Here is a 12,083-nt window from a genome sequence, read left to right as displayed (position 1 = left end):
ACACACACACACACACACACACACACACACACACACACACACACACACACACACACACACACACACATTCGCGAGCGCACACGCACTCACGCACACACATAAACGCATGCGCAGACATACACACAAGCACAAACAAATTAGAACAAATAACACAAATGCAAACGCTGCACACACAAATGTATTTACGCATATGCAAACACGCGCGCGCGCACACATACACACGCATCCACACACACACACACATATACACACGTACATACACACACACGCGCACAGACACACACACATACAAACATACATACACAAAGGCATACTCACGATAATTAGGGGTACTGACGCATCCCCACATCAAGTGTCACAGTGGCACCGCCTAACATCATAACCTCTAACAGTGCCACGTTCTGACCCCGGTGACACCTTAGGATACGGAGGCGTCTTTGGAGGTGCCACCTCCCGAGGTGCTCAGGGTAAACCCAAGCATTCTGGTGCCAAGGGTCTTCCCCAGCCCTCGCCTTCACAAAAGAGATATGTTTCCATTCTGAGAGGCAATTTAGTCACGCTGAGGAGGCTTGGCACTCTTCAAGTAGTCATCAAGAAGATGATGTATGTGACCTGCAAGGGGGGCACACCCTATGTAAGTGGATGCATATATTGGTGGTCGTGTCAAGTTGGAGGTTATAAGTTGTCGTTTCGCGTCGTCTTAGGAGAACATTAAGATATATGTGTACATATGCACGTTTTTTTGGCACATGTATTTCCTGTGCCTCACTTATGTGTAGCTGCTCAATTATATGAACACAAACATGCGTGCAAACATACGGGCTGAAACACAGAGGATAGGGATGAAAGAGACAGGGAAAGAGAGAAAGAGAGAAATTGAAAAAGACAGGGAGAGAGAGAGAGAGAGAGAGAGAGAGAGAGAGAGAGAGAGAGAGAGAGAGAGAGAGAGAGAGAGAGAGAGAGAGAGAGAGAGAGACATAGAGAGAGAGAGAGAGAGAGAGAGAGAGAGAGAGAGAGAGAGAGAGAGAGAGAGAGAGAGAGAGAGAGAGAGAGAGAGAGATGGAAAAGGAAAAGACAAATCTTAATCGTTCGAGAGTTACATATATTCTTATTTCACAGTCAACAGAGAATTTGTGGAGAAGATGAAGGCGATGGGAAGGCTGTTGAAGGAGATGAGAAGCATTATTCCTAGCAAGTTGGATAACAATGATTAAAATTGTGGCACTTTACATATCTTGTTCTTGCTAATGACCGATGATTTTGTATATCTGAGGGTAAAGATTCGTACTGTAGACGTCAAGACTCTCCCCATTATCCAATAGCTAGGAAAAGCATCTTAGATATTTTGTTCCAACCAATACAAGACGATTCTATTCAGCTGAGTGTGGAAGTTAGTTCTGATTGGATTAAAGGATGTTTCCTACATACATATATATATGCACTGAAGATGTAATATACGAAAGCGCTCTGCTTCGTTAGTTTCTTTTTCCAAGTGGTCTACTTTGCATATATATGTGCATATATACCAATAGGCACATACCCACTCTTCTTCTATCCAACACCCAACCGTGTCAATTTACTATCCATTCACAACCAGGTACTCAACACTCATCCTATCTTTTGTCCTTCCCCTTCCCAGTCCAACAGAATTTCTCCTTAAACCCATTCCGTATTGGGTATTGACTGCATGTTGTATGTAGTCGATATTTTGGGGACTTTAATAACATCCATTTTAACCAGTCCCTCATATTTTTCATATAATTGGAGCTTTTTCCATCTTAGAAAAATTATAAATAGATTAAAAGAATACTTATCATTTCATACATCCCTCATTTGTCCTATTTGCCTTAAATATCTGCTTTACCATATCTTTGGCTCCACTTCTTCGGTGCAATATTGTCCTGAGCGACAGAAGCGCTTGAAATTTCTAACAAAACAAAGCTCACTTCATTTTTTGTATCTAAGTGAAAATTAAACAGAAATTAAAGGTTATGAGAAGCTTCATGTGTGCATGTTTCTCATGTCCCTCGACAATTTTGTTGAGCGAACGATTGAAGGATCAAAAAAGTCATAATTGATCATTACTCTGCTCCTAAGAATCTTCTATGATTATAGAATTTGGGCACTGGCGAAATGAATGCATAATAAACGAACAAAATCACAAAAATTAATACAAATGTTACTGCTGGGAATACCTGATAAAATGTACCAGAGTATTTTCTTCTAAAAAAAATTGGACAGACAAGTCAGGACAGAAAATAAAAGGAACAAGTGTGTGTGTGTGTGTGTGTGTGTGTGTGTGTGTGTGTGTGTGTGTGTGTGTGTGTGTGTGTGTGTGTGTGTGTGTTGTGTGTGTGTGTGTGTGTGTGTTGTGTGTGTGTGTTTGTGTGTAGGTGTGTGTGTGTGTGTGTGTGTGTGTGTGTAGGTGTGTGAGAAAGAGAGAGAGAGAAAGAGAGAGAGAGAGAGAGAGAGAGAGAGAGAGAGAGAGAGAGAGAGAGAGAGAGAGAGAGAGAGAGAGATTTTAAAAATGTGAGGGGAGGGTAAAGGTTTCCCTCGTTTGCGTTCCACAGTAGAGTTCGAATCACTAATACTGTTGTGGCTGGAAATGGAGGAGTGGAGATGAGAGTAAATGCCTTCGGGGATTAAAAAGTGTAATGAGAGATAGGCATTTGGAAATGGATGCTAAGAGATTATATGAAGGGGTGATTGTGCAGACAGCACTGTATGGCGCAGACAGAGAGGCAAAGAGGAAAAGTTTAAATGTGTTTAAGATGAAATGTCTGAGAAGTATGGTAGGGGCTACAAGGTTGGATAGAGTGAGAAACAAGAAGGTGAAGAGGAGAGCGGGGTGGAAAAGGAGATTGGAGATAGATTTTATGAAAGAATATTAGGATGGTTTGGACACATGGAAAGAATGAGTGAAGATTGGTTAGTAAACGAAGTGTGGAAGGTAGAAGTGGGTGGAGTGAATAAGAGGGAATGACCAAAGATGAGATGGGTGGATGGGGTGAAAGGGGCGTTGAGCTGAAGTGGGATATCTGTTGAGTGGGGAAGAGAGAAGGCGAGAGACGGGTGAAAGGAGAATGAGTGTGTATAGATGATACTGTGATGCAAGGAAAGGAGTGGGTGGGGGATGGGGGGTCAGGAAGTAGTTATGTGTGAATGACATTTTGACGCAAAGCAAAGGGATTTTTCTCCGTCTGCTATTTTCTGCATGAGAGGACGGAGAGGGAGGATCGTCAGTTAAGTTAAGTGGCCTTGCTATGGATGTTCTGTATCTTGCTACATTGCTTCTAACCCAGGGCAAGGGACGGGATACAGGGATAAGCCGTCATCCATGAGGAGATAAAATGAGAGGGAGGAAAGGGTGGTGGATGGGAGTGGAATGGGTGGGGATAAACTGGATGGGGGTTGGTATATCCTTTTGATTTTGATTACCTCCCTGGTAAGGGGAAAAAGTCATAGGTATATAGGCAGATAGATAGGAAGGATTCGCGAGGGCTTCGTAATTACCAGTTCGTATGTTTAATTCTGGCAGATTTTTCCTATTATGAGGTTTTCATATATCGGGAATTTATTGAGATATGGACAGTGTTTATATATTTTCGTGTTTGCTACAAACATGTCCTGTATATTTGGGAGTTATGTATAAGATGAAAATGTTGTTTGGTGAATAACAGTTACTGATGCAAGGTTAGTCCTCTGTTTAATGTATTTGTGGCCATACTAACATATCTATTTGTAGTTGGAAGTGTACAATCCTCTATAGATTCTCGGAGGGGGAGCATTCTTTATCTTTTCTCAATATGTGCTCATCCGTTATACTCTAATATCCGATTCATACAGAATACCCGTAAGGTGTTAGTAGAAACCTAAGTGCCGTTGTGTTCCCTGAGTGTGTCGACAATGTTCCAGACTTCGTGCTCTACCTTCCTGTTGGAATTACCGTTGTTTATTAAAAGTTGTTAAACGCGTGATATTTTCTTGTAAAATATTATTACTATTGTTTACCACAAGCCCACAGATGCAGATGGTTGTTTCTCAGCCTTGAGCCAGTGTCAGGACAGGTACAAATCCACTTGCAGTTTACATCCAACGAGCTTGCATGACTACTCTTTCACACGAGGCGAGAAGTTGCATTATAATCTAACAACCACAGGCAATATCTTTTTGCCCTAAAGTCATACATGAGACTCCTGGCGTGAGCTCTTATTGGCGTTGTCTACTTGTGTTAGGAGCCCACAAATATTTTGGTTTACTTCCATTTGTAGATTTTACGTAGTAAATGAATGCTCCAGTTAGGTGGTTTTTGTTTTCTACTCAGCCTTTACCCGCAAGGTGAAGAAACTAGGTACACTTTTTTCATTTTCATTGCACCTCATCGCATCAAACATAAGTGTCAGTTCACTTTCAGTGAGAACTTCAGAGCAGATCGTAGAGATCATCACTGACGTGGCTTCATTCATTTCACCCACTTTTTCTTTGATCTTTCCCGGGACCACTACGAGCACTTTACCCACTTTCGTAACATAAAAAAAACATCCAAGCCTTGTCTTTTCTATATACGAAATAGCGACATTCACCTCAGAAATAGTATGCATACGTTAACATTTAACCAGAGCAAATGAGCTCAGTATGAGAACAACACTAGAGAATAGAAAAGGATGCCAAACAAGTTTGGTACAAGAGATTGTTATTTAGACAAGTATACCCAGTATAACAATGAGAAACAAAACAATATGGGTGCCATAGATGAGAAAAGGATACTAAATACGTTTAGTTTATAACTATATAATGGATAGCTAAGGCAATTTAGATAATAACAACTTAAAGGAAAAAATCACGAAATTATGGAAATTTTAAATCATGCTCCTACTTCAAACGCTCAAGTTTTGTCTTAGATGGCTTCTCATCTTTAGAAAGCATTCCAGGAAGAAGAGACGACAGAGCCTCTAGAGGAGCAAAGATGTCCAACTTGGGCTTCTTGGACGCATGAATCTCAACAGGGGAAGGTTTTTGGTGTAAACGTGTCGGTGTTTAAGTTGAAGGAGAAAGATTCCAGGGTGGTAAAGAGAAGAGACCTATCGCTTTGCTCTTAAGGCTGATTTCTTCGGAGAAGATCATGTGCATGACCAAGGTCCACATAGAGAGCGCTCGTGGGTTGACCTATACTATATAGACCTAGTGCACTACCAAGGTCCATATAGTATATGCACGACAACACATGACAGGAAAATCACGCAGTTGAGCAGAAGAGTCTTCATGTTGATGAGGACGTGCTAACAGAAACTGAAGGAAGTGGATGGTTTTAGATACTTGGGTACGAATGTAGTGGAAAAGGGAGGAGTGGAGGTGGAGGTAGAATGTAGATTGAAAGAAGCAAGTAAATGCCTTGGGAGGTTGTATGAAGGAGTAATTATGCCGGCAGCACTGTATGGGGGCAGAAACACGGGACATAAGAGATGAAGACTTTGAATTTATTTTAGATGAGGTGCCTGAGAAGTATGATAGGAGCTACATTGGATAGTGAGAAACGAGGAGGTGAGGAGGAGAGTGGGGGTGGAAAGGGAGATAGGAGATAGGGTTGATAAAAGAATATTGGGATGGTTTGGACACATGGAAAGAATGAATGAAGAAAGATTAGTAAAAGAGGCGTGGAAGGCAGAGGTGCAAGGAGTGAACATGAGGGGGTGAACAAAGATGAGATGGATAGATGGGGTAAAATGGGCATTGGGAAAGAGTTGAATATCTGTTGAGGAAGGAAGGAAGAACACAGAAGATATGGGTGAGTGGAGAATGGTTGTGTACGGATGATGCTGTGATCCATGGAAGGAATTTGATGGGGGATGTGGTGTGAGGGAGTATGTGTGAATAATATTTTGACGCAGCCCGAAGGGATTTCTCCCCGTCTACTCTTTTTCTGCCTTAGGGGACGGAGAGGGAGGAGTCGCCGATTAAACGAAGCGGCCTTGCTGTGGATGTGCTGTCTTGCTACAATGCTTCTGACCCAGAGCAATGGACGAGATGCAGGGATGACCCGTCACCCAGGAGGAGCCAAGATAAGAGGGAGGGAGGGAGGTGAATGGGAGTGGAGTATGTAGGGGATGGAATGGGTGGGAGTGGATTCTATGCCTTTATTTTTATTACTACTTCCCTTGTAAGGGGGAAATAGCTATTGGTATAGGCATATGTGTAAATTTACATCAGTATAAATGATGAACGGACCACTAGCCCACCTCTGGAGCCCTGCTTCATTTCACCCTCTTGGGAGAGAGGTGTGTCTTTCAGTCAAAAGATAGATAAGTTGATGGAAAATTAAATAAAAAAAATAATAAGAATAAAATAAAATGAGATAAAATAGAAAAATAGAACGACCTGGAGGCGTGCGGCGCGCCACTTCCACCAGCACATTTCCATTCTGTTGTGCCTTCCGGGTGAGGAAGGCATCTCTGGCTTCATTGCTCCGTTCAGCGTCCACATCCGCTATGCAGCGTCTCAGTTCCACGGTGGCGGGACAAGACAGCAAGTAGTGAACCAATAGACTACTTATGTGGAGGCCACATGTTCTCACTGCCGCTCAAGGAAGTCGTCCCGCTCTTCCCGCGTGCAGTATCCGATGAGCAAGTGATGCAGGAGACTTGGTCCGCGCTGGTTTATTGTCGGTCGGGTTGAGGGGCGGGCAGGCGGTGGCTCTTGCGAACCATGCCGCATGCCTCGATGACTTCTCTTGTTCCTGGCGTTCGATAGCGGTCTTACGGGCAGCAGTGTACCGAGCTAGCCCCTTGCATTACTGCTGGTATTGGGCATTCTGGTGGCCGCGCGTGCCACCTCGTCAGCAGCCTCTTTACTTCTTAGTCCCACCTGACTTGGGATCCAGTGGAGCCGCACCCATTGACCCTCTGCAGCTAGGCTCTGGGTGTGTACCAGTATGGGGTAATAAGGCGCACGTTGTCTGTGGGGGTGTGCTGTTACAGAGAACATAAGAACATAGGAATAAAGGAGACTGTAAGAGACTATAAGGCCTACACTAGGGAGCTCCGTATCCATCACCACCTGTCGTTCCCATCTATAAAGTTGTCTAATCGTTTTTTAAAACAACCGATAGTTTCAGCGCTTACTACATGGTTACTAAATCTATTCCATTCATCGACCACCCTATTAGTAAACCAATTCTTGCCTATTTCCCTCTTAAATCTAAATTTTCCAGTTTATACCCATTACTGCGAGTCCTGCCCTGTTGTTTTATTATGATGACCTTGTTTGCATCACCCTTGATCCACTTGAACACTTCTATTAGATCACCCCGCACTCTGCGTCTTTCCAGAGAGTGTAAGTTTAGGTGCCTAAGCCTCTCTTCGTAAGGCAAATTTCCGAGGCCATGTAGGGCTGACCTCGAGTCAGTGTGGATGACCAGTGAGGCCCTAAGACGGTACCTGGCGTATTTCAAGGCGTGCCAGATTGCCATCACTTTTGTCTGTAGGGTAGAACAGTGGTCTGATGTGTGTCCTCCAGATGAGCACTTCTCTCTCAGTGACCACCGCCGCTCCCGTTGTGCCCTAGGTGGGGTCGACGGAGTCGTCCGTATAGTAGACGTCACTGCCAGGGATACTGGTCTGAACCACCGACATTAGCTCGTGTTGCTGGATTCCATGATGTGTATAGTATGCCTTTCTGGCATGCAGGTCATTGATGATGACTTCCGCAGGTGGTGAGTCCCATATACCTGGTAGTGGGAAGGTCAGGTCCTCCCTTCAGCAACTTTTGGTGTCCAGCAGGGTGTTGGCGGCATCAGCGATACTTCTAAGCCAGGTTTTGCTACTAAAGAGGTCTCTCCGCTATGGAAGAGCCCTGGCGAGTTTCATACGTGCTGTGGATTCTCCGTCCCGCTGAAGGACTTTGGCTACCCGGCAAGCCAAAACCTGCTGGACCCTAGTGGCCAGGGAAACAAGCCCGACTTCGTTTTGCAGGACACTTGCTGTAGTCCATTGAGGTGCACCCATGATAGCACGGATTGTCTCGTTTTGAACCACTTCGATCCGCTTTTGCTGCTAAGGTAACGGAGCGGTAAGTACAAGTGCGCTGTAGTCCACTAGTGTATGGATAGCCTGTACATAGTATAGGCGCAACACGGAGAAGGAGGACCCAGCAGGTACCCTTGTCATGACCTTCATGACATTCGTTTTTGAACGAATTCGTTCTCTCAGGTAGGTGACCTGGGTGCCGAAGGTCAGCTCCTGATCAACCCATACGCCTAGGTATTGGTAGATACGGGTCCAGGCTAGTCTGACACCCTGAATCTGTAAGTGACATTCTGGGGTGACAGCTTTGACTATCATGGCCTCTGATTTATCCGGTGAGATCTTAAGGCCCAGCTCCTTGCATTTCTCAGTGATAAGGTCAAGTGCCTTTTGTGCTCTTGTGACTTTGTCATCCTGGCCAGCGATAACAAGGACGAGGTCGTCAGCGTAACTGAGGAGCGCTGTATAACCCTTGCAAGGTAGGTTGACTAAGTGTTCCATCAGCAGATTGAACTTAAAGGGGCTGTGTACCCCACCCTGTGGTGTACCATTTTCCAATTTGCGATATTGTGATAGTTCCCTCTGGGACCTGACTCTTGCCTGCCGGCGTTGTAAGTAGTCCTGGATCCAGGCAAGGAGTCTACCCTGAACACCTTTCTCCACCAACGTGATCAGGATATCATGAGGGTTTGCCAGTTCGAATGCCTTCTCCCAATCGAGGAAAATAACCACAGCGGGGCGGTTGTGACTCAGCAGAGCCATAATGCTGTCGGTGGGTGGAGGGGTCCAATGCGCAAAATGAGGCGGGTGAGCACCATTCGTTCTACAGTTCCTACACCAATCCTCTAACCTAAATATAAAGTAAAGAGTATGTCTGCACGCAGGAGGACTGGAAAAAGCTTCCAGGGCTCGCATGGAGCTTCAATTAGCCAGGGATTTTCTCTACTTTGTTCTGGGAAAGCTGTAATGAGCCATTTTATTTTTAATTTCTGCATTCATATAACAGTTGCTTTCATATATTGGAACATGCATGCCAAGTGCTTTTATGAATAATAGATCGCTGATATACCAAAACTATAAGTACGCAACATGTATTCCTTATAATTTTTTAATAATAAAATCTCTCTCTTGACAACAAAGTTGCATTAATATAATACCAATAGATATGTGTTTACAGTTGTTAAATACCCAGGAACATATCCAAATGTCTCAATATTACAAGATATGTCTACGTACAACCATATGGCTTGAATTACTTCTATTGGTTATAAGTCCTTCCATTTTTTAAATGTGCCGTTTTTGTAAGAGAAATTGTCTACTTATGCATATGTTCATTCATCTATTTATCGGTCTACCTGTTCATCTGTATATTCAACCATTTCTTGATTTTGCCATCCATTTATTCCTGTACTCATCAAACTACCCATCATATTTCATTCATCTGCACGAATCCGGGACATAAAACCCTCAGACAAAACATCCTCTACCAGAAAACATTGACCAAAACACCTTCTGATAGTGGACAAAACACCTTCTGTATGAAATACTGCAGTAAATTATAATAATCAATTTCTATTTAATTTATTTATATTAGTAAATAATTAATAAATAAGTTGATACCATGATCTACATGGAGAAAGATAAGTCACTTTAGTTGGCACAATATTACAGAGAAAACAGAGACTTTCAGTTGTTTTGTGGCATGGTAGATGGGTTAACCTTCCTTCCTGTTCAAGGCGTCGAGGCAGACTTCCAACATCTTTTGGATTAAGCCATCGAACTGATGCGTTACTTCAATTAAAACTATGTAATAGGGTCTTACCGAAGTGTCAGGGCTCCTACATGCTGTACCCTCCAGGTAAATGGAATGTCCATGCAGCTACCCTGAACAACGACACAAGAACAAACAATATCTGCGAAGGATGGAATAACGAATTCAGAAACTTAATGGGAAATAAGCATCCATTGGTATGGAAAGTAATCCAAAGATCTCAGCAGGATTGGAATAGTGTAGAAGTAATTATTCAACATGATGCAATGAGACAACCTCTAGCAAAAAGTCAGCGGAAGAAGTATGTGGATATCCAGACATGTTTTAGAAATCTGTACTTGGACTATAACAGTCGTCGTAAAGATATCGGACAATTTCTCAATGGCGTCGCTCAAAATGTGCGTATTTTAGGACAAATATAGTAGTGAAGTGACTGTGTTGTATGAATTGTGTAGGAGAATACTGTGCTAAATATCTTATTCGTAAATTTTCGATTGAACTCATAATTCCAGGCATATCATTCATTTTATGAAAAAAATCAAACCGAAGTGACTGTGCTAAATTATACCTCTGTGCTAAAAACATTTTAATCATAAATTTGTGATGAAACTCACATTTTTAAATTGACTTATTATTTAGTATTATCTGTGATGTTCTAATGATTGTTATTATCGTTTTATTAACAATAATATTTCCAAATTTCTTCTAAACGATGGATTCCATGAATATTCCATGAAAATGACAAATGAAACTATTATTATTATTTTTATTATCAACGATATTTTCAATTTCTTCTAATCGATGCATTTAATGAATATTCCATAATACATTGTATGAATACATATATAATGATTTGTACTCATTCCTGTTCTTTATGAAATTGATCATTGAAATAATGATCAGTATTATTGTAATTATAAATATCAATTACCAAATAGTAATAGCTTTGATCATGGTATTAATATCTTTACTAGTTATTTATTAATATCAATAAATTAAACAGAAATTAATTATCATTTACTGCAGTAGTTTTGTCTATTATCAGGTGTTTTGTCCACAATGTGTTTTGGGAAAGGTTTTCTGGTGGAAAGTGTTTTGTCCGAGGGTGTTCTGGGAAGTTTCCAAAACTGGTAGATGGTGAATGGCAGACACTTCTATGAATATTGAGTATCAAAATTGCTTCCCTTAGATCAGGAATCGAGATAAAAGACCCGTAAAGTCGAGATCCACTTGTGAAATCTATTACACGTCTTGGGTTATGGAGCTTGAGCCTTTTTGTTGTTCAAAATCTATATATTCGTTTTGTTTCCATTTGGCAGTTTTCCTCAGTAGAAGGAAATTTTTCAGCCTATCCAGTAGTATATCTATTATGACTATCGTCAGGTGATCATTATTCCGAGGAAGAAAATGATTAATGTTACGAGTATTCCGGTTATTATGACTATCGTCAGGTGATCATTATTCCGAGGAAGAAAATGATTAATGTTACGAGTATTCCGGCGCTTATATCACTCTTGGCCTAAGGTCAACTGCTCATCCGTGTACTTGGAAGGTCACCCCCAATGGAGACCTGACCTCATGAACACCTCACATCGAATCTAGTGGACCTCTGAACAAATATTTATGTATTTTCCTTTTATTCTTATACTCCTCATTGAAATACAACATTTAATTCAGATGTACTATTAATTATAGCATCATCCACAGACTAAATAGTTATAGCATCGCCATATGGTATATAAATTCTTCTTGTTCTAATATAGGAATCATATATATTTTACGAGCTTTATGTCTACATTATATACCTATAAGCATAGAATGGAATAAATAGGAGAATTACCAGAACGAGAGAAGACGAATTGGGGAATTAAATTTAAACGGGTAAATGAGATGGGCCAAAAAATTCGCTCTCACTTGGATGTAGGGCATTTGTACAACAAACCGGCGGACGCTTGTACACCTAACAGTTGTTAGGTACATATTTTCAACACCACCATTATATTCACCAGCGTCCTTATTGCCACTTCCATTTTCACAATTGCCACTATAGTAATTATGGTGAACGGGAAATGGAATTGTGAATACTTGGTCTTCTTATATTTTCATCAAGTATTCTTAATAGATATTTCTTAGCTATTTCCTGTTTAGTACCTTATTTCTTGCTTCTAATACTCCGGTAGTCTCGTTTATTATTGATATTTTGTATTTATCCATGAAATCATATTACACCAATAACTTCACATTACGTCTACTCTGGTCTATTATTGACATTTTCTTGATTTAACTCAAAAATA

At 41.5% G+C, this 12,083-nt stretch overlaps 1 protein-coding gene across 1 annotated transcript; it reads left to right on the top strand.

Annotated features, from left to right (window-relative positions):
* The first annotated feature begins 9,860 nt into the window (after positions 1-9,860).
* LOC143033199 (uncharacterized) lies at positions 9,861-10,211 on the top strand. The gene has a single exon (XM_076198388.1). It carries the CDS (start codon positions 9,861-9,863, stop codon positions 10,209-10,211), a length of 351 nt encoding a protein of 116 aa, XP_076054503.1.
* The last annotated feature ends 1,872 nt before the right edge of the window (positions 10,212-12,083 follow it).

The sequence above is a fragment of the Oratosquilla oratoria genome, chromosome 15 (genome assembly GCF_046742065.1).
Source record: "Oratosquilla oratoria isolate Oo_2021 chromosome 15, ASM4674206v1, whole genome shotgun sequence".
In the NCBI taxonomy this organism is placed as follows: domain Eukaryota; kingdom Metazoa; phylum Arthropoda; class Malacostraca; order Stomatopoda; family Squillidae; genus Oratosquilla; species Oratosquilla oratoria.
Note: the sequence above shows the minus strand (reverse complement) of the source record. Positions and strands in the feature narration are given on the sequence as shown.